At 40.0% G+C, this 24,730-nt stretch overlaps 1 protein-coding gene across 1 annotated transcript in view; it reads right to left on the reverse strand.

Annotated features, from left to right (window-relative positions):
* LOC145414437 (protein CEPU-1-like) overlaps positions 1–24,730 on the reverse strand; it is a 508,144-nt gene that overhangs the window by 194,184 nt on the left and 289,230 nt on the right. Inside the window, exon 4 of the mRNA XM_080283989.1 lies at positions 5,532–5,670. Within this exon, the coding sequence (XP_080140115.1) occupies positions 5,532–5,670 (139 nt within the window). The remainder of the gene's footprint in view (positions 1–5,531; positions 5,671–24,730) is intronic.

Here is a 24,730-nt window from a genome sequence, read left to right on the forward strand (position 1 = left end):
CTCACAGAACAAAGAACCTGCATCAAGTATTGCTTCAATATCAACAAGATGGCTGCAAAAAACTCACCGGTCACTTCAGCAAGCCTTTGGTGACAATGCCATGTCCCAAAGCAGAACATTTTTCTGGTACTAGCGGTTCAAGGAAGGACAAACGTCCGTCAAAGACGATGACCATTCTGGATGACCGTCGATGGTAACAACACCAGAAAACTTCAGAAATGTTCTTCAGGCTATCCTTGCAGATCGTAGACCACTATCCATGATGTCTGTGGTATTGTTGGACTGTCATACGGGAGTGTGCAACGCATTTTGTCAGACGTGATGGGCACGACATGCATCACTGCAAAATTTGTGCCAAGACTGCTGAATGACGAACAGAAGGTACATCGCATTGCAGTTTGCAAGGAGCTCAAGAATCACGTCAGAGATGATGCCACCTTCATCTCCAAGGTCATAACTGATAATGAATCCTGGGTTTATGGTTATGACCCGGGGAAGAAGCAGCAGTCATCGAAATGGAAGTCTCCCAATTCATTCAGGCTGAAAAAAGTGAGTCAAGTTTGCAGCAATGTCAAGTCGATGTTGATCATTTTCTTTGATATCCAAGGGATTGTTCACAAGGAATTCATCCCACACAGTCAATCTGTCAGCAGAAAGCTTTACTGTGAAGCTTTGCAGTGTCTAAGGGAGAACATCTGCCACAAATGTCCAGAACAGTGGAAGAACAAGGACTGGGTCCTGCATCATGACGATTCTCCCACCCACACATCAATTGTTGTCCGGCAGTTCCTGGCTTCCACTAACACTGTAGTCATTCACCACCCACACAGTTTGCCTGACCTTGCCCCCTGCTACTTTGTCCTGATTCCCAAGCTGAAATTACGGCTGCAAGGGCATCGATTTGACTCGACTGAGGAGATCCAGTCAGATTCGCAGGAAGAGCTCAATACCATCACGCCTGAAGGCTTCCAGAGATGCATGGACTAGTGGAAAAAATGCTGGGACCACTGTATACAGGCCCACGGGGACTAACTCATCTGCAACAGTGAGAACTAGGAAGTAAGGTAACTTATTTTCCTACAATATTCAAATTACTGGAACTTTTGGGTAGCACTTCGTATATCCTCCCATAATGGATTTACCCGGTTCATCAAAAAATTCAGGTGTCTTAGCTTTTATCACGTCATGGTGTAGTGGCATTAGTCACTGACTTCTGTCTAGAGGTCTGGGGTTCGATTCCCAGTCAAGAGCTTAAAAAACTTTTGCACACACTCATGTAAGGTGTGTCTCTCGTGTTGTGTCTGGGATAGATTAAAACTGCTCTGTCACTTTCCAAGTTGCGTGGGGTTGTGAAATAATCCTGATGTTTTGTATTTGAAATATATCCTCCCATAATCGATTTACCTGGTTTGTCAAACAAACTAAAAAAAAAAAAAAAGGTGTCACAGCTTTTACCATGTCGTGGTGTAGTGGCATCAGTGCCTGACTTTGATCTAGAGGTCTGGGGTTTGATTACTGGTCAAGAGCATAAAAAACAGTTGTACACATTTTCTTTTTATATAAATAACAGAACGGAGGAAGGAAAAACAAATGAGTAAAAAAAAAAAATCCATACACCAGATTACTGGTGTCCTCTGTTCATAAAATATCTGTAACAGTTAGACTTGAACAGTTGTGAGTTGAAATTTGGAGGGAAACAACTCTGGGGAAGCGAGTTCCAGAGAGATGCAGTTCGGGGAATGAACGAATTCTGATAGGCAGAAGTTCTGCAATATGGCTGAGTGACATTCCAGTCATAAGCGCTACCAGATGCCTGTGTAGCACGAGGGAAGGCATGGAGAGGTGGCATCATGGACGCAACATCATCTGAGCATTTGCCAAAAAAATATCTGTAAAATAATGCAAGGGAGGCAACATTCCTTCTTACTTGCAGGGGAGGTAGTTTATATGTAATGGCAGGGTTGTTAACGATTCTAACAGCTTTGTTCTGAATTTTGTCTAGTTGTCTTAATGCAACCTCTCCACAACCATTCCACAAGGGTGAGCAATATTCAAGCTGAGAGCGCACATGACTCTTATAAATTATAGCTAACTGCTCATCGGCGAAGAAGTTACGGACTCTGTACAATAATCCAAGTTTTTTTTAGGCAGATTTAGCGAGTGATCTGACATGAGAGGTCCAGCTGAGGGCACTGTTAAGTGAGACGCCAAGAATTTCAATACTTTTGGAGATGGGAATAATAGTAGCACTGAAGGTAATGTACGAATCTGGCAATATCTGTCTATTAGTAAACTGTATATATTTAGTTTTACTAGCATTAAAAGAGACAAGGTTGTTTTGTCCCCATTCACTGATTGTAGATAGATCTTGATGTATGGAGATGGCTGTACTGAGTTGAGAGGTAGAGATATTAGACTTTGTAAATGGATGTCTGAGTGTGAATGAACTATGTAGTGTTGAGTCATCTGCATATGAGTGAATGGGATTGTGGGTGACAGATAAGAGATCATTAATATGAACCAGAAACAGGGTTGGCGCCAGAACTGATCCCTCCGGCACGCCGGCGTTAATTGAGTGGAAATTGGAATATATATCATCTACTTTGACTCTTAATTTCTTGTCACTAAGACATGAAGAAATCAAAGGAACAAAAAACGTTAGTCCATAGCTAGGGAGTTTGGACAGTAGGGAACGGTGCCATACTCTGTCGAAAGTTTTAGAGATATCAAGAGCTACTGCATGAGTTTCTTCAAAAAGATCAATTGATTGATGGATGTCATGAGTTAAGAGACTGACTATGCCAATGGTGGATCTTTCGTGGCAAAAACCATATTGTTTATCACAAATTAAGTTGTTGGATTCAAGATGTTTAACAATGTGCATATTAATTAAAGTTTCAAATACCTTACCAAGAGAAGATGTGACAGCTATTGGTCTGTAATTGGAGGGGTCAGACGACCTTCCTTTCTTCGGAACTGGGTGGATATTGGCTTCTTTCCATGAATTTGGGAATAAAGAAGTACGTATGTATAGTCTGAATAATTTAGCTAGGACAGAGGCAAGTTCAGGGGAACACTTTTTCAAAACAATGAATGTCTCTCCAACATATAAAAACACTTATGTTGTGTCTGGGATAGATTAAAACTGCTCTGCCACTTGCCAAGTTGCGTGCGGCTTTGAAATAATATTAATATGTTGTGACTAAAATATATCCGTCCATAATGGATTTACCTGGTTCATCAAAAAATTAAGGTATCACAGCCTTTATCACGTCATGGTATAGTGGTATCAGCGCCTTTTTTCTATCTAGAGGTCTTGGGTTCGATTCCCGGTCAAGAGCCTAAAAAACATATCTAGATCTATCTGATTCATCTATCTATCTATATATTTTTTTTTTTATGTGTCCGACTCTGGGCATAGGCTTCACAGCCTGCTATCAAGGCCCAGCAGTCCTCCTACATACCATACACCTCTACATGTCACCACTTCGGCGCTAACACCCACCGTCCACATTGAATACATGCTAGGGCTGTCTCATACAGGACTGGTGTATTGGTATTAGCGGGGGTATTTTTACGACATGTCGGCGGGTCTTCTGGTAGATCAGTAAAGCCTGATTTTAATGAAATTCAAATCCTTAAACTGTTCCCTGCCCCAGCCGGGATTCGAACCTGGGTCCGGTGGGACTGCAGGCCACCTCTCTACCGATTGAGCCACCGTCTCCCCCAGTATACAGTATATCTATCTATCTATCTATATCTATCTATCTATATATATATATATATATATATATATATATATATATATATATATATATATATATATGTGTGTGTGTGTGTGTGTGTGTGTGTACACCCACGCAAAAAAGTATCGGCTCTAGCGGCACGAATCATTCAGAAACATTGACGAAGCATTGTGATATATGGGGCATCATGTGATTACAAGTGAAAATATTTTCTTCGGTAATTATTAGAACTCGAAATAGCAAAAAAAAAAAAAAAAAAAAAATCCCCTTCTGGGTGCCATATATTTTGAGGCACCAGATTTATGGATTCTTATGCGTCTGCAGAACTCGCTCATTTCCACAACCATCATACCCTAAGGGGCAGATACTTTTTGGGGAGGGTGTACACACACACACACACACACACACATATATATATATATATATATATATATATATATATATATATATATATATATATATATATGCTTAAATATTGGATAAACAGACGTTTAAGTCCATTATGTGATATGAGTCTCGTCATAAACAAGTGTTAACGTATATGTCGTAGTAATCATGAGAATGGGTGAGATGAGCTCTACTGTTGGTTGTATGACTTTGGTGGGAAATTATATCTTGTAAAAATAGTTCTCACAGAATCAATGGTTTAAGTGCAGTTAATGCTTCTTTTAAAATATCTTGAAAAACGTGTGTCAAAAGGGGTAATGAAATGGCTGTTTAGACAAAAATGGTTTGGATAAGCTTGAATTGCGGTGGGGAGGGGGAGAGGGTTCACTGGAATATACCCCCCCCCCCCCTTAAAATCGTTGCCATAGAATTAAGAGTTTAAATGCAGTGAAAGTTTATATAAAATTTTTCTCTAAAAACAAGAACAAGATAAGGTCACGTTACTTTGCTTTATTTGGAGTAGTAAAGTATCATCACCATCACTATCATTCTTCCCAATACAGGATATAGAAAATATATAATATAATCTAAATGTCTAGAAGAAGTATAACAACCAGGAAGTTTGCTGCCGGACCCAAGGAACTCTTGGCCCCAAATTGGTAAGAAATAACTAAACTTGAAGAAGGCACGTTATGAATCTGACATATTCATAAAATTTTATTATATAATAAAAAATGTGCTTAAAAATTTGGTGGAGTATCTATCTATTCTTGGCCAGACGATTTAATCCCATAAGGGATGGCAACAAAGAAATTATCTCCATGTTGTCCTGTTCTCCACTGTCTGACTGTCCTCCCTCCAATTCATAACCTCCCCTCTCTCATATATCTGTCCACTCTTCCCCTCCGCCTCATTCTTGGTCTCCCCCTCTTCACCTCCACGTCACTCTACACTCTCCTAGAGAATTTCTCATTCATTATCCTCTCCTCATGATAAGTAATATTATAAATGCACCTTATGGAATTTACAAAAATATTCAACAAAAGACTACGAATTCAACTTCATTTGAGGTTTTGTATAAAATATACCTAAACAGTGGAATATAAACTCAACCCATAAAGGTGCTTCGACAGGCATCTTACGAATTTGACCTCAGTGATTAGTAAAAAAATCATAGTATTGTTACCTTAAGAATCTTTATCAATACATTTCAATTCTCTGGGGTGCTGAGAGCTAACTTTAAACATATCCCTTCGTAAAGGAACAAGTAAGTCAATCAATAAGTCAAAGACAAGGGCATTTCTAGACCACCCCTAGGAAGGACAGTTAAAATTGTACGTGCAAGGCTTACAATATATATGCATAGACGAATATCAGTATGGCAGATGCAGTACTTACGGTGTACGTGTAAAGTGACTGGATGTGATATCTTTGGTCGAGTGTTGACCTGACACTCGTACACGCCCGCATCACTCAGTCCTGCCTCGTGAATCTCAAGATCCCACGCCCACACCGCACCAGTACGCCAAGCACGAACCTGTTGAGATAGATACATGAATAGATGGATGGACTGACTGACAGATAGATAAGATGAATGGATGGAAGTGAAGCATAAGAATGCAGTTGATAAAATGTTTGAAGATGTCTGGATGGACAGTGTAAAAAATGACAGGTACAGCACATGAAATCTTATCTCTGTACGTCTGATGTCTTTTTTAACCTGTAAACTGCTGTATGCATCTGGAGAGGTTTGGGGAGGGAATGCTGTATGCCTCTTAGATGCCCAGTTTTAAAATTCGTCCCACAAAAATGGTGAGGGATGTACAGCTCTGATATTATGCACATTGGCAACACTATCTATCAGGTGGCATAAAGCACCCTCACCATTTGAATTAGAGTTAAAGAAAATAATATGCCCTTTTTACCAAGCAATAACTATTTTTGTAACACAGAGAGAAATAAATGCATAACCAAAGCAATCCAGCTGACTTGTATCGATGAGGGCTAGGGAGTCTACACACACAGTCTCCATGAAAACCAGGTCACTATCTTTCCCCTGTCTACTCCTCTATCCGTCTCTCCCTACCATCTCACCTCCTTCTCACTGTGGTAGTGTGGGGTTGCCATTCTTGCAAAGGAATAATTTCAAAGTGCTAGTACATGGAAATGCAAGAGAGTAGAGCAGAAATTCTTGGGGCATAGGTGCACTATACAATTTCTACGAGACTGAAATATGTTGTATTAATATTCTTTACTCTTTTTTTAAGTTAATAAGTTTTGTGGGGCTTGATGCACTGGCTTTTCTCCCCTCCCCCCCAACTGCCGCTTGCTCCAAAAAGGTGTATTCTCGGCCTATTTTTGTCACCCAAACATATTTATTTTGCCACAAAACCCACATATTCCTATTCATCGATGTTTGTTCTACACGATAAGCAAAACACACACACACACACACACACACACACAAAACACACTATACTCTACATACATTAGGGCCAAGTGAATAAACATTCAAGAGCATACATCTCACTTCCCAACATCATAAGTCGAATGTTTGCTAATCAGTCTCAACGTTAGGGATGTATCGGATATCCGCATCTGCATCCGCGGAACATCCGCATCCATTTCGACATCCCCATCCACATCCACATCCGCGAGGATGTCATACTTTCACATCTGCATCTGCATCCGCATCTGCAGTTTCTTGAAATAGACATCCGCATCCGCATCCGCAAGATTCAGATACATGATAACCGCATTCACATCCGCATCTGCAGATGTTTAAATTCTGACATCCGATACATCCGTACTCTGCATGTTATACCTTTATTGGAAAGACAAATATATTTTGCTTTTGAATGTCAGAGGTCCCAGTTTGATACGAGGCATGGTGTTCGAGTAATAAGCAAAAAAATAAAACACATTTCTGTCAGACAACAGATTTTTTTATGTGGGGAGCTCTAGCAAAAAACTTTTCTTGCCACTGTTATGTTTTTATTTAATCATCCTATGCAGAATTTAATTGGCTTTCATTTGAGCCCAAACGGTGATCCTAGGCCTCATAGAATTTGAGAAAAATGCAAAAAACTATGGTGTACCCACACTGTGTCGTGACTGTAGGGCAGTATCCTGCTTTCCTCTAAGCTACTGCATGTATTTCACCAATTCTTTGTACACTAGATATGCACACTATATTCACATGATTCACTCTCACTATTATTATAGTTGAATACTCACATTTGGTGCAGGGTAGAGGCAGTATAGCTGATTAGAAACAGTAGCACAATCTTCGTTGGGCCAACGGCTGATAACGACCAGGATTGTTTCACAAACACAAAATTTCCTATTGCAAATGCGAAATCTAATCACAACAGTGCTTAAACACTATTCACGAGCACTACTGGTATAGTGAAATATGTTGCACACCCGGAATGGGGGTAAGAATGGAATTTAAAGGGAGAGAACCTCGCTTTACCTTCCCCACTCAAGCTCATTTGGTACTGAGTAACCTGTCTCCTCTCTTGCTGGTATTGGGACACACAGTTGCCAACTCATTACATTTGACGAGGAGCAGGGAAGCTATGACGCCTCCAAAAATGACACCAATTGGGCAAAAACTTTTCCTCTGACGAAAGTTTTATGCTTTAATGACACCAAAAGCGTCAACGAGTATAGTCGCAGCCACACCCATATGACGACAAATGCATCATCCTGCACAGAGGGGTTAAGAGTCCATTTTTTTACCAACATAGCCTCACCAGGGAATAAAGTTGTTAAGAGTTGTTCAGCAGGTTATGAGTTAAACTGCTTACTTTTAGGCACTGCAGTATGGAGTTTTCATTTTACCTGGTTATGACATTTCTCATTTTTCATGTACTTTAGTTATGTAATTAAGTTATATATTTCTTACACCATAGTGAAATTTACTGAGTAAAGCACACACACACACACACACACACACAGCAAAACTGTGCAGCCCCACTCCAAAGCAGGATCCTGTATGGAGACCAAGTGACTCAAAAAAACATATGGAAGTAATATAATCAGTTAGCCCTAGAAATATTTTGGTAGCATTACTAACGTTTGTCCTAAACCCTTTAATGTAACATTCCTAGTTACTAGGCAACTCACTCTATTAGAACCACTTTCTTCTTCTTCGATGAAGATGATGATGATTTTGAAAAAAAAAAAAAAAACACCCACACCCACACCCACACCCACAATCACCCCTCCCCCCTCCCACACACACCTACTACTGGGAGATAATCAAATGATGAAGGAGTGGAGTTAGATGCACTATGTTTCTACCTACTCCAGTTGGTTTTTGGCACTGTGTCATACACGCATTGAGATAAATTTTATTAACCCCTTAAATGCGGATCGTTGTGTTTGCGACACTCGCCAGAAAGGACATAACGGCGGAGCGTCGCGTTTGCGATTCGAGTTAATTTTGAATAAACGCGGGCAAGGATGTTCCAGCTGGTATTGTCTATCAGTACCACCACCCTTTAGCTACAATTAGCATACTTTACCTTTGTACTACTGACCTCCGTTGTTGCCAAGTATCACGTTTTTCCCCCCTCCCCTCCCCAACACGGCCCGGCCAGCCTAGCTGTGATACATGGCAGCGCTCTGACTGCTCAGAACTGTAAATCTGCGTTCTCCTCTCACAAGCAGTTTATGCTAATAGGAAACGCTTGTTTCCCCAGTTGTAACACTAGCTTTTTTTTCACACGGTTTGCCCCTGTTTAGCGTAAGTTTACCGCAGGCTTTCAAAGTGACATTATGGCGAGTTCTAGCTCTTCCGAGTCAGTGCGAGTGGCCGACAGGAACGAAAATAAAGTGACGGGCGTAAGGCAGAATAAAAAGCGTGCCGCGGTGATCTTTTGGGAAGTAATATGATTGAAAATAATGTAGTATACATGTTTTTAGCTGTGAAAATGGAAATGTTTGTTGAGTGACGGGAAGACCGCCGCCGCGCTGCATGTCGGCCGTATGCTCCGTTGATTTTAGCCTTATTTTCAGTGCTTATTGTACAAATACTGATTCCAAACTACCTGTACGTTGTAGTATAAGGTTTACTGTGACAGAATGAGGCTGTGGTAGAGGGGAAACCAGGTTGCTGGAGGTGTGAATTGAAGATTTGGTTACCCAAATTTGCAAGTCTCCACAAGTCCTTGGGTAGTCCACGAAGGCTCAACACCTGTCTCTGGAGAAAGCTGAATGTAAGTACTATCTGCCATATCAAGTATAATGTTCTAGGGTTAATCTCAGATTTTTGGCTAATATTTTCCTACAGGTACTCAGACCCCGATACAACCCCACCACCCGGGGGGGGGGGGTCGGCTGTCCATGGCCGCGCATTAGGGGTTAAGAGTGTATGCTTGATTCCTTGATTATTTTATGTTTATATAAATGGTCATAATATACTACTACTACTGCTGCTGATGCTACAGCTATTCCTTCTGCTGCTGCTGCTGCTGCAACTACTACTACTACTACAATGCTACTACTATTACTACTGCTACTACTACTACTACTCTACTACTACTACTACTACTACTACTACTACTACTGCTGCTGCTGCTGCTGCTTCTACTACTACTAGTACTACTACAACCAGCACCACCACCACCAAAAAAAATAATAACAATAATGATAATAATAATAATAATAATAATAATAATAATAATAAGAGTTACTAGAGGGGCACCCAGTGGAGCACATCTCTCCAACAAGGGCAACGTAACTTTCAAATCACTCATCATAAATCCATCCTAGACAATTTACCTACCAACAAAGCTCCAGGCCCAGATGAAATTCTGCAAATTGTTTGAAAAAGTGTTCCCCTGAACTTGCCTCTGTCCTAGCTAAATTATTCAGACTATGCATACGTACTTCTTTATTCTCAAATTCATGGAAAGAAGCCAATATCCACCAGTTCAAGGAAGTTCGTCTGACCCCTCCAATTACAGACCAATAGCTGTCACATCTTCTCTTGGTAAGGTATTTGAAACTTTATTTAATAAGCACATTGTTAAACTTCTTGAATCCAACAACTTAATTAGTGATAGACAATATGGTTTTCACCACGAAAGATCCACCATTGACATACTCAATCTCTTAACTTATAACATCCATCAATCAATTGTACTTTTTGGAGAAACTCATGCAGTAGCTCTTGATATCTCTAAAGCTTTTGACAGAGTATGGCACCGTTCCCTGCTGTCCAAACTCCCTTGCTATGGACTAATATCTTTTGTTCCTTTGATTTCTTCACATCTTAGTGACAGGAAAACAAGAGTAAAAGTAGATGATGTATATTCCAATTTCCACTCAATTAACGCCGGCGTGCCGCAGGGATCAGTTCTGGCACCAACCCTATTTCTGGTTCACATTAATGATCTCTTATCTGTCACCCACAATCCCATTCACTCATATGCAGATGACTCAACACTACATAGTTCATTCACTCTCAGACATCCATTTACAGAGTCTAATATCTCTACCTCTCAACTCAGTACAGCCATCTCCATAAAGCAAGATCTATCTACAATCAGTGAATGGGAACAAAACAACCTTGTCTCTTTTAATGCTAGTAAAACTAAATATATACAGTTTACTAATAAACAGATATTACCAGATTCGTACATTACCTTCAGTGCTACTAATATTCCCATCTCTAAAAGTATTGAAATTCTTGGCATCTCACTTAACAGTGCCCTCAGCTGGACCTCTCATGTCGGATCACTTGCTAAAACCGCCTCAAAGAAACTTGGATTATTGTACAGAGTCCGTAACTTCTTTGCTGATGAGCAGTTAACTATAATTTATAAGAGTCATGTGCGCTCTCAGCTTGAATATTGCTCACCCTTGTGGAATGGTTGTGGAGAGGTTACATTAAGACAACTAGACAATATTCAGAACAAAGCTGTTAGAATCATTAACAACCCTGCCATTACATATAAACTACCTCCCCTGCAAGTAAGAAGGAATGTTGCCTCCCTTGCATTATTTTACAGATATTTTTTTGGCAAATGCTCAGACGAAGTTGCGTTCATGATGCCACCTCTCCATGCCTTCCCTCGTGCTACACGGGCATCTGGTAGCGCTCATGACTGGAATGTCACTCATCTATATTGCAGAACTTCTGCCTATCAGAATTCTTTCATTCCCCAAATTGCATCTCTCTGGAACTCGCTTCCCCAGAGTTGTTTCCCTCCAAATTTCAACCCACAACTGTTCAAGTCTAACTGTTACAGATATTTTATGAACAGAGGACACCAGTAACCTGGTGTATGGATTATTTTTTTTTTACTCATTTGCTTTTCCTTCCTTCGTTCTGTTATTTATAAAAAAAAAAGTAAATACTGGGTTAGGTTTTATCATCACTGATTAGATTTTTGCAAAAAGTGTTTTCCGATTCCAGAATCTGTAATATCATCTTGATCAGTCCCAAAAGTTAACTGATTGCTCCCTGGGACATGGGCAATCTACCCACCAAATTTGGTCCAAACCTCTCTTTTTGCTTTTGATAATCCTCTTACCAGACAACTAACAAACATCAGTACTGGAAGGTAATCAATTGTTCCTTGGGACATGAGTCATCTACCCACCAAATTTGGTCCAAATCTCTCTCTCAGTTTTTGAATAATCTGCTAACAGTAAAGAAACAAACAAACAGTGGTGAAAACATACTCTCCTCGTCAGAGAGAATAATATAGTTAAGCAGATGTGCAGTTTTTTCCTGTCCCCTTCACTGGGAGGATCTTGCTTCCCAAATATTGCATTACAGATGAGATTTCAATGTACAACATGTACTAAGATATCAAAGCTATTATGTACAATCCCTTCACAATATCTTGAGAGATTTTTATTTCTTAAGGAGCGTTGACCCCTCTAAAAACATTGTGTAGGCCTACATGGTGAAAGTTCTTCCCCATAACCAAACAATATCACTTGAGAAATGTCATTCATAACTTTCTCCAATTTCCGATTTTTTTTTTAAATTTACATTACTTTACGGATGAAAGTCCACTGCACAACATGTCCTAAAATACCAAAGCCATATCTGACCACTTTTCACCATTTCTGAGAATTTTTGATTTAGTGTGTGGACCGTTCCCCCACCCTCAACCTTAAAAGTAATGGTTCGAAAATTACATATAATGGAAGACCTTCCCAGCAACCAGACGAACCCAACTGGGAGGTTTTATTCAGATCTTCCTCCAACTTCTTATTCTGGGGGGTTGTACGGGGCGTGGGGTCATGCTCCCCAAAGATCGATATGCAGTTTCTTCTTGGACACTGAAAAAAAGAAGAAAAAAGGAAAACTGCATATCCAGTTCTTTTATATGTATGCTGATTTTGCTGAAATCCATATGCTGATTTTCCCCTATATCTGTTTTTATTTGGGGGAGGGGGTTGAACCCTCCAAGATTCATGGGGGGTTCACGTGCAATAAATATAGCATTATGAATAAGAGTCTATTGTTCAGCAAGTATTAAGGTATCAAACCCATATCGGTTCTTCTATATTTTTGAGAAATTTCAGTCAGGTGAGGGGAGGACTAACCCCCTTAAAGTCAGGGCTGGAAAAATGAATATAGTTGAAAACCTTCCCAGCAGCCAAACGAACTCCCTTGGTAAGTTTCATTGAAGTATTTCTCTTATATCTTATCTTTCTTGGGGGGGTGAAGGGGGTGGCCCTCCAGGGATCATTGGGGTTGTCATTCCCCTCCAAGTATCGCATTTCGGATGAGAGCCCATTGTACCATATGCAGAAGTCATATCTGCTCTCCCTGCCTATTTTGTAACCTTTATATGATATAGAGAGGGACTGACCCTCCATAAAAATAGTGAATAATTTTACATAGTGGAGGACATTATCACGTAACCACTTGACTTGACCCATGAAGTTTTGTGGAAATCCATATGCTCACTTAGCCTTATTTCTGATAATTTTTATAGGACGGGTGCTGACCCCCCAAGAATCATTGGGAGGGTCACACCCCCTAAATAAGGCACTGCAGATAACAGTCCATTGTACGTACATCATATACATACATACATCATATACAATATGAAAACGACATCTGCCTTCCTTTCATTACTTTTGAGAATATTTAAATTTGGCTGGGGGTTGACCCACTCTTAATATCATGGTTGGAAAATTGTATTTATTGGAAGGTCTTTCTAAGAATGCAACGAATTCACCTAAGAAGTTTCGTTGAAATCATCTGCCCACTTTCCCTTATTACTGGTCATCATTTTTTTTTTTTCTGGGAGGGCTGATCCCCCCAAGAATCATTGGCGGATGGTGGTCACGCTGCCCAAATATCGTATTTTGGATAAAAGACCATTGTAAAACACATACTACGATACCAAACCCATATATGCCTTTCTTTCGCACTTTCTGAGAAATTTTTGTTTAGTCACGGGCACTGACCTCCCCCCCCCCCAAAAAAAAAAAATACGTGGTTGGAAAATTGTATTTAATGGAATACATTCCAGCAACTCGATGAACTCACCTGCGAAGTTTCATTTAGATTCATCAAATAGCCTAGGAGGACTTCACACACACACACACACACACACACACACACAGACTGAGTATACAGTAGCATTACGACGGTGTAGGGCGCGTTGCCGAAAATCGTACCATCCTGCTTCGCAGGATTGATGATAGTAATATAAACACGAATATGAATATGAATTGGAATAATACGAATATAACTATGAATAATGAATAAAAATCAGCAATACCACGATGGAACATTCGGAGATTGTAGTCCCCATGCCGTTCAATCAGTCAAAGGCTAAAAATTTTATCTTGGATTTCGACTGTCACTTTAACCAATTTTTCTCGAAATCTAATTATTTCATTCTTCCCTGACTCCACTGTATTTGGTCCAAACTGGATCAAAAATTATAAATTTGACCTAGCACTTTAGCCTGACCTTCGATTACCCGTTTTCAAATTAGAACCATTTCACCCTTAGCTTCTACCAAATTTAGGTTTAATAGATTCAACACTGATATAAAGGAACAAACTTTTGACCCTTTGACCCTGCCGTGTGACCTTTACTTAGGCAAGCAAGCAGTCTGAACGTCCAAAATAGTGACACTGAAGAGAATATAACCCAGATGAACGAAGTAATGAGAAGTTACAAAGACGAAGTGGAAGATACGTATGCTGAAATGGTGAAAGTAAGGAAAGATATAGAAACAAAAGTCGATGAAAAAGACATTAGAAAGGAAGTGAAATAAATCATTAACAACAACCCTAGTCAAAGATTCAGCAGATATCAACAAATATATAGTAATCACTGGTACAGATGAAGATAAAAAAGGAAACAAAATATTGAGAGACGAAAAGGAGATGGTAAATTTAATAACATATTGAGGAAAGTATCAGAGGAAATCTGTGACACAGAGGAACACAGAAGGCTAGGGAAATATGAGATACCTGGTAAATAAGTCAAGGCCTCTGGAAGGTTACTTCCAGAGTGTGAACACTGTGGAGGAAGTACTAAAAAATGCAAACAAACTCATGGAAAAAAGAGGATTTTAAAAGTGTATGGATAAAAAATGCCTAACTAAAGAAGAATTGGGAATAGTAAAGGAGAAGAGGGAGGAAGCAAAACAAAGAACGAGGAAAGATCAAATGAAGAAAAGTGTGTTTTTTTTTTTTTTTACAAAGCAATTCGATTGCAGGTACGAATGTGGTACATAACCAAATGGGAATAAACAGAAGGAAGGTATGGTAGTATAAATCTAAACTGGCGGCTAGGGTGGGGCACGAAGCTCTGTACAGTGTTGCCACGTTTTCCATACGCACGATCCCCCCCCCCTCCTCTCTCTCTCTCTCTCTCTCTCCTGGGGAAGATGTGCATCACCCTGGGGAATTTTGTATCTTTTATGAGTGACTCATAAACTTATGCTTTCATTTCTTTATTTTTTTTTATTATATGTAATTATATTTAAAAATATTTATTATTGTTTTACATTTGTCACCAGATGACCTCGCTGGTGCGGTGCTATGATTTGTTTTCATTCGGTCACTCTCTCCCTCCTTCCTTCCCTCTCTTCCTCCATCTCTCCCTCAACACCTCTCCTAGTCTGCCTTCCCTCCCCCCTTCTCTCTCTCTCTCTCTCTCTCTCTCTCTCTCTCTCTCTCTCGTCTATGGTATTTTAGGATACATTTTGGTTATTTTCTTTTACATTATATTGTACATATTGTAAATTTGATTTTATTTCCACATCACCCAGGAAGTAAAAGTCTGGCCAGGTTAGTCTGGGTCTGTGTGAGTGTTGCCGCTCACAAAGGTTTAATGTTTTTTTTTTTTTTTCCCTAAGAAATTGGCATATTTTTACTTATATTCCTATGCATTATCTTATAATTATAATTGTGACATTATTGCGCACCCCAGAGATACGGTAAAAGCCAATAAAAGTGACTACATTTTCTTTTAGTAACACTGTAAAATATTTATGCCACGTTTCTCTATTGACGTATAAATATTTCATGCATAATAAGTTAACTGTTCCTTCATTTATTATAATACACACGTTAACAATGTATTCATATGTGTTTATCTTGTTTGCGATGCCTTTTACATATATAACAGCCGTTTCACTTCGCGGGTTTGGGAAATATAGCAACATTGTACCGAGGGTCGCGCCACACCCTAGCCGCCAGTTTAGAGTTGTACCACCATGGTATACTCAAGCTATGGCAAGTATGTAAACAAGATGATGTAGTTGATGTACTCAAATGTAGATGGAATGGTGTCTAAATTATCAGAGATTAAAGACTGTACCACAGAGAAGTGATCATATATTATTTGCCTAACTGAAACTAAAACCCAAACATAAGATATGATATCCTATACTTAGAGGAACACAATATACGGAGAAGATACAAATTTAAGAAAAGGAGGAGAACTTATAATCTTAACAAAGAAAAGTCTACAAGTCAAAGATATAGAACTAGATATACCCTCACGAGTAGAACTGATTGCATTAAAGATTAACACATCTGAAGGGAAAGTAATGGTGGCAGATCTGTACATGCCACCCAAAACAAACACCTGGGAAAGAGGTGAATATGAAGACCTGGCAGAAAGTAGGCTACAATTCAGAGTTAAAGAATATTACTACATAGAATGGAAGACGAATCTAAAAGAATTATATTAACAGGAGGTTTCAATACAAATATAAATTCGAAATACGTAGTTGTAAGAAGCCAAGAAAGGTGCTAGGATCAAAAGCTGCTGGATCTTGTGCAGGAGTTTTTCCCAACACAACATGTAATGGGAAAACACACACACACACACACACACACAATAAGAGAACATGATGATCCATCAGTACTAGATCATATATTTACTAGGCTAGAATATGATACTGACAATATAATGTATCACACTCCATTCGGCAAAATCGACCATGCAGTAATAAACTGCATCTTCAAGATTGCATATGACATAGTTACTTGTAATTAGAGTTACAAATAGAGTCAAAACTACTAAAAGAGCAACTGTCATGACGTAAAGAAGTAATTCTTAGAAATAAATTGGAAAAAGGAGTTTAGAGGACAAGATTTAAATGTTAAATGTAGAAGATTCTGTCACTTTTATGAAAAAAGGAGGTCAAAATTTCATTCTTTTGCACAAAGAAACGGAAGGAAGAAAAAAAATGGTTTAATACAGAAAATAAAAAAAGAAAAAAATCAAGGGAAAAAAGAGATGTGTTGTGGAACAGACAGAACACACAACTGTGAGAGGGCATAATATAACAACTATAAACAGGTGAGAAACGATTATAGAAGGATAAGAAGGGAAGACCAAAAACAGTTTGAGGAAGACATTATAAATAAAAGTAGTGATCAACCTAAGCTACTTTACAGCTACATCCGATGCAAAACCAAAGTTAAAGATAAAATACAGTCCATTACAGACGAGGGACTCATCCATACACAAAAGAAAGATATTTGTGAAGCACTAAATAAAAACCTCCAATCAGCTTTTACGGAAGAAAATAATTTTGAAAGAGATGATGTGGACCATGCGTGCCCGCACATTTTACCAGATATAAATATTAGAAATAAAAAGTACTGGAATAATTATGTTAATTAAACTAAGGAAAAGCATATGGACCTGACGAAATTTCAGGTTGGGTGCTACAAGAAAGTGCAGAAGAGTTAAGTAGACCAATATATTTAATATTCAAGGAATCCTTAAGTCAAAGTAAACTATCTGATACTTAGAAGAAAGCAACAGTTGTTCCCCTATTCAAGAAAGAGAAAAGGCAGAATTCACTCAACTACCAACCAGTATCACTGGCCAGTGTTGTAAGATACTAGAAAGGTTGGGTAAACCATCTAGAAGAAGACAGTATGATAACAGAAAGGCAGTTCGGCTTTAGAAAAGGAAAATCATGTATTATTAATTTATTAAACTATTATAATGAAGTTACAGAAACATTACAGAAAAGAGAAGGATGAGTGGACACTAGGCTATCTCTTCAGTTTTCAAGAAAGCATTTGATAGATAACCCACCAAAGACTTTTATGGAAACTGTACCATTACGGAGGAGTCCAAGGCAACCTATACTGTTGGATGGAGGATTTTCTTAGAAAAAGGGAAATGAGAACAGTACTAAGGGGCAATAACCCATCATGGAGGGAAGTGACTCGCGGAGTTTCACAGGGCTCAGTTCTGGCAACAGTTATGTTTTTAGAATATATAAATGAAATAGACAATAACATTGGAAATGGAAGCTATCGAAATTTGTTTGTTGATGATGCAGTTTTAATACAAAGGAAAATTAATAACACAGATTCCTGCAGAGAGATACAAGAAGAATTAAACAAGCTTCATGAATGGAGCAATAAATGGGAAATGGAATTTAATGTGGTGAAGTGTCATACAATTAAGTTTGGTTAAAGTGAAAAAAGACTAGATTGGGATTATAAGATAGGAAGTTCAACCCTACACATATCAGAAAGGGAGAACAACCTAGGAGTATTTATAAAAGACTATCTCCGGCTGACCAATCGGTGAGAAGGTACATAACATGTATACACTGCTTGCTAATATGAGAATAGCATTCACGTATATACAGTAAATGAAGACTTGCTAAGAAAGATAACATCATTCATCAGATCAACCCTGGAGTATGCAATCCTCATCTCAAACTACAGATATATATAATTGAAAAAGTACAAAGAGTACCTAGCATAAGGGATCTAAGCTAAGAAGAAAGACTAGAAAAGCTGAATCTACCAACACTACACGAGAGGAAGAAAAGCGGAGACATAATTATGCTATACAAATGCTTTTCAGGGCAAGAGAAAATAGACATAAATGAATATAAAACTACGGAGAAGAATCAGCAAGAGGACACTGCAAAAAACTACATGAAAAGAGAGGTGATAATACGTAAGGAAATTCAGTTTGCCAAATAGGGTAACTGGTCAGTGGAATGCACTACCAAATGAAATAGTGTGTGGCAAAATTATTGATGAATTTAAGGATATGTATGATAGAAATGGCTTAATACACGGGACAGTACGAGCTTGACTAATTCCTGAAAAGAAATAATTAGTTAAGAATAATTAGGTAGAGAACAGAGAGAGAGACAGACAGACAGACAGACAGAGACAGACAGACAGACAGACTGACTGAGACAGAGACAGACAGACAGACAGACAGTCAGACAGGCAGAGAGTTGGTTCTGACTCCGAAATTTGCTCTAGAGCAAAACTGTCATAACCAGATTAATGAAAGTGTTAAATTCTTCATTATCATCGTCTTCATTGTCACTTACAAGGGATTGGAGTGTTCCAAAAACAAGTACCAGAAAGTAGGAATGTGGAATTATCAATAGTGTGCAACAGAAACAGTCTACATGTACGTAATTGTTTTACATACCCCTGTACATCCTTGGGAAATCTCTTTAAAAAAGGTTATGAAAGTTTAGGCTTCTCTAAGATCTTTAAAGGAAATTACTGTCGCAGGTACAAATTAAATAACTTTTCGATTTGCATTAACCAACTGCGTCCCTGTAACGTATGGGTACGTTGCAACATTTTGTCATGCAGTCCTGACAACGTATCCATACGTTTCGCAATTGCGAGGTATGGCATTTGCACATTTTTCAAATTTCACTCGTGATTTTTTATACGTATACCTTCCTGTACCTGCCGCCAGGCGGGGTCACTGCCTTACCCTGCATGACCTCCCCCCCTCCATGCCATTGTCTCGGCAACTCACCTGTTAGCAATGACCTGACTAATAAAGACTTGTCGTGCCACGATACAAAATTCAAGGTGAGAGTGATTCCCCAATTGATGACGATGTGGAGGAAAAAACATTAGGTGGCACCAGAGGAAGAAACAAGTAGAAGTGATGAAGAAAGTGCAGCATGTTGATGTGTTCAGTGAGGGAAACAACGCTTATATCACCTGTATTATTGTGTGAAAACCAATATATTCTTGTACTAAATATAAATTTGTACCAAATGAACAAATATTTACCTGTTCTGAGTGGTTTGCAATAGTTACCACTACCACAGAAAATGCAACACCTGCAGCGCTGCTCCAGAGAACACGGTATCAGATGTTTAAAGGGTCACCTGTATAGCCCATTTCTAAGCTCAAGTGAGCACATTTTCTGTGATTTGTCACTGTTTCTCACAAAAAGCGGAGGTTTGAGCCAAAAAAAAAAAAATCCAAAATCGGTCGGGATTGGGGGGGGGGGGGGGCATTGGTGAAAAATCAGTCGGGACGCGGTGGGTTAAGATCGAACAGTTGGTTGCTGATACAGGGCTGGTGTAATTCATTTGAATAAATATGTATTCTCTGTGTATATACCATTGATGTTTCTTTTTCACGACCAAAGTGGGTACTTGTGGGTGCCTTGAGTGTACTGAGTGTCAAAGAGTACAATTATTCATACTTTTAATGTGATCTACTTAGCGAGCAATGAATATACTGTAACACCCAGTCCGTTTTTAACTATCAGTTTAGGTGTTCCTGGGGTCTAGGGTGTGGGAGGACCAGACACTAAGCTTCCACTGTCCAGATTATTTTCCATGTAGGTGACCACCCTACTAACTGTAAATATAATGAGTCGGTGATTAAGACATTTTTTCGTGGCACAATTTAACCATTCTGTAAATATGCTTTTAAATTCCACACTTATGCATTAGAAATATAAGTAATTCAAGTTTCCTAATATAACACACAGCATTCCCACAATCCATCTCTGAGCAAACTTGTCTGCTCCTGTAAAGGGCTCGTCACACTGAGGTCGGAAATGGACCTAACCCCATTCATTCTGTCTCTTCAGTAGAGCTGGACAGAAACAATATCTTGGATACTCACAGTTCCAGTTCTCATTGCTGACAGAACCATTGGAACCGGTCAGAACTGGTTGCCTGGTATCCATGCATGAGCCATTTCCACTCTGGGTAGTAGGGAGCCGTGGGTGTTGCTGATAATTGAGTAATGAGTATCATGGTTCCAGCTCAATGCACGGCCTGGCTTAGTGAATACTGGTTCCAAGAATCGTTAACCAAGTGTTGAGTATGAAGATAACAAGGGGACTATGTGTGTCCTCCCGAAGATATTAAAAGAGAATGGGCTGCCTAGCATTGTCATCCCCAAGTGCTTTGCCCACGATGTTCATTCTGCCCCTCACTGTAGGGAGCGTTGGACCAGGCCACTGCAGCCTGCCACCCCCCACACAACACTGCAGATGAGGCAGCGGCTGGAGGCTACTCTCAACACAGTGGCTACTGCACAGATCACCGGCCGCGGCTGGAACTGGACATGGCTAAGACCACAGCTGACGTTTGCCACCCACCGTCAGAGACTGAGGAGGGGCGGGACTCTTCTGATTCTGTCTCCATAGCTAAAGATGCATTGGCTGGCTCCTCAGCCAAGGAGGAGGGTAACAAGTCCTCCTCTCCTCTGGTAGAGGGGGGGCAGCCCATCTTGCCCTCCTCTCATGGACCACAAATCGGCTAGACATGTCCATCTACTATCACCTCCTGACACTCAATCAGCTCGGAGTCTCAGCCTACTCCACCTTGTACAATCTTCTCCAAGAGGCCGACATGGGTGAGGATATTCGACCTCTTCTGATTGTCAAGGGGAAGGAGGTGCGTCTAGCCATTCTTCATGCCTTATATCATGTGGTGCCTCCACAACTTGGCTCTCTAGACTGGTCACCTTCGCACCTGGCTCTGTAGATCGGCAGCCTTGCGTCCTGCTCTTTTTACTATTTACTTTTTTTCTCCAGTATTTTTACATTTTATTTGGTCTAATGCCCCTTTCAATAGGTGATGACCATTAAGCATCAACCACCCACAACAACCATATGATCATGCTTACCTATAATAACTACACAGTAAGAATAGGTACCCTTTGAAGCACTTCACTCTCTAATTTTCATCCTTACTCATCACACTACACAAGTACTTAAATTTACTTACATTTTCGATTTCCTTCTCGTCCAACCTCACTGTGCATTCACTGACTTTATTTGTCTCGAAGACCGTAACTTTACTCTTCCCTACATTCACACTCCCAAACTCATCTACCAAGCTTTGCATCTCCCCTTCATCTTCACTTAACAGCACAGTATCATCTGCAAACAACAGTACAGGGAGTTTCCAAACACTGCCCTCTGACATTAAGGCCACTCCAACATCCAATTCCCTACTTCTATCTCTTTTATATCCCCATCCATACACAGATTGAAAAGACATGGAAACATGACACATCCCTGTTTCAATCCAACCATCAAACAAAAAAAATTACTCAGTTCATTATTCACACACACTACAGCCTTAGCACCCACATATATACTTTACACGGCATTCAGCAACTTCTCATTTACTCCATATATTCTTAATACTTTCCACAGTCCTTGTCTATTCATCTGTCATATGCTTTCTCCAAATCCATGAAGGCTGCATACAGCTTCTCTCCCTTCTCTAGAATCTTTTCCACTAAAGATCTACGAATGAATATCTGATCTACACAACCTCTTCCCTTCCTAAAGCTTCCTTGTTCTTCTCCAACTAATTCGTCTGTTATTTCTCTAACTGTCAATAAGTATCCTACGAAACACTTTTTTCTTATTACACTAAGAAGACAAATGCCCCTATGATTACCACACTCATCCTTTCCCCCCTTTTCCTTTGTACAGGGGAATAATTATACCTGACTTGCTATCCTCCGGGACTCTACCTTCCTCTCAGGCCAATCTGCACATCTTCCACATCCATTCTACTACTATCTTTCCCCCATGCTTCAGCATTTCACCGCACACTTCATCAACTCCTGGGGCTTTCGCCATTTTGACTTTCTTCATTACTTCTGCAACTTCCATCCAACTGATTTTTTTCTCTTTTCTCACATCCCTCCTTCCCCCAGCCATTCCTCAGCCACTTATACTCGCATCACTTTCTTCCTCTACGTTCAACAATTCCTTAACGTGTTCTCTCCATCCGCTCACTTTTTCTCCCTTCTCCACTAGTAAACTACCATTTCTTTCATTCACTCCCCAGCTAACTTCTTTGACACCCTGTCTAACTCTCTTTACCTCTTCCGGTACATTTTCTTACATTTGCTTCACTTTAAATGCAAATTCCTTTCAAATTCCTCATCCACTCTCATCTTACTCTCTTTTACTAATCTCTTCACCTTTCCCTTCCTTTCTACATATATCTCTCTTTCTTCCATCTCTCAACTTCTTCCACACCATAGTTTCATGTCCACTCACTATATGAGTTCTTCTTTTGTGCCACAACCTGTCTCACCTCTTCATTCCACCATGTCATTCCATGCATCCTCTTTCGTGTTCTCCTCACCCCTTACACCACCTCACATGCTGCACAGATTTCTTCTGTGAATATCTTCCACATCCCCCATCAGCTTCTATCCATATTTACCCAATCGCTCCTCCACTTGTCTCTTATATTCTGCCTTTTTTCTTGTAATCTTTCCACCCTCCTTGTATGAAGTACTCCCTCCTGTTCTTCCCTTCTTCTATTCCTCAATTTCATTTGGACATTGATTCTCACGACCGTTGTAGTCAGAAAGTCTACTCCCCCAGCCTGTACATGCTCTTGCATCCATTACACATTCTCATCCTACCTTCCACACACAGATAATCAGTCATTGTCTTCCGTTAATTGAATTCACCATCCACCTTTCTCATCACTCGCCACGTATAGTTGTGGATCATTTTGTGTCTGAAGAAGGTATTGGCTATCACCAAACCCGTCCTGGCACAAATGTCCACTAGAGCACAGCCATTCTCATCCACCTCTGAAGACACACTCCACTCACCAACTACTCCATCCACCTTCACATTCCCTTCTTTTCCCTTTATATCTCCAATCAAAAACACTCTCTCATTCCTTTCAAACTTCTCCATACATGCTTCCACATTTGTCCAGAACTCTTCTTTCACTCTGCTTGCACGATCTTGCATTGGCGCATACACACATGCAATCGCCCACATTTTGCAGTCCAACTTTTAATCTTACCCACACAATCCTTGAGCCAGTTGATCCATAATCTCGTATATTCTACCCTTGTATGTTGCTCACAGCAATACACTCGCCTTCTTTTGCTCTCTCCTTCTCACCCACTCCTGTGCATATACCCTATCCATACTCCCATTCTCTCTCACACATCATTTAGTTTCAGTTAATCCACACATATGCACTTTTGCACCCTCAAGCACCTGGACAGTCTCACCTCATCATTTGCACCCCTTACATTCCATGCCACAAGCCGTACCATGTCCTTTTGTTCGGTCTTTCGTCGTCACCTGTTGGTCAGTCCTGGTCCGAGGCTTCTTGTTCGTATTATTAATTTGTTATTTTCTGGGAGGGGCACTAACCCTCCGCCAACCCACTTATTGTCACGTAGGGAACATGTGTTGGTTAGTTATAAGGTTATCACCCAGTGTAACCTCGAGAGAGAGAGAGAGAGAGAGAGAGAGAGAGAGAGAGAGAGAGAGAGAGAGAGAGAGAGGGAGAGAGAGATTGAATTTAATTAAAATCTAGCAGCGCAACTGCCAGGGTCATTTGCCGCCAGACAACGAGGTAAAAGACGCAGTAAATAAGAAGTTCATATTCAAAATACAGTAAATACCCGTTAGTAGAAATAAAACAATGAAAATAACAAAGGAATAGTGTATAAAATATCAATTGCTTGTAAATGTGGAAGGAGGCCCACCTGCTGAAGAAAACTAAAAACATCAGTAAAATCACTATAGGCTCTACAAAGCATCAAGGACAGACACAAGGCACCATCTGCCCTCTTATGCCTATGGAAGAATCTCTGACGTAGGTCCCCCCGACACAGACACTTGACCAGCAATGACAGACAGTAATAGGAACAAGGGAATCTTCACAGCACGGTTGAGTCTCACCACTCATCAGGAACCCATGTGTAAGCCGAGAGTGCCCAGTGTGAAGCCTAGCAAGAGCCATCTCTAATTGCCGAGGCATGGAGGGAAGAAACTCTGGAACAACCACTCTCTGAAAGATTTCTATTAGTTTGTTATGAGC

The sequence above is a fragment of the Coenobita brevimanus genome, chromosome 99, assembly GCF_032717465.1.
Source record: "Coenobita brevimanus isolate Jiangsu-jjx chromosome 99, ASM3271746v2, whole genome shotgun sequence".
NCBI lineage: Eukaryota > Metazoa > Arthropoda > Malacostraca > Decapoda > Coenobitidae > Coenobita > Coenobita brevimanus.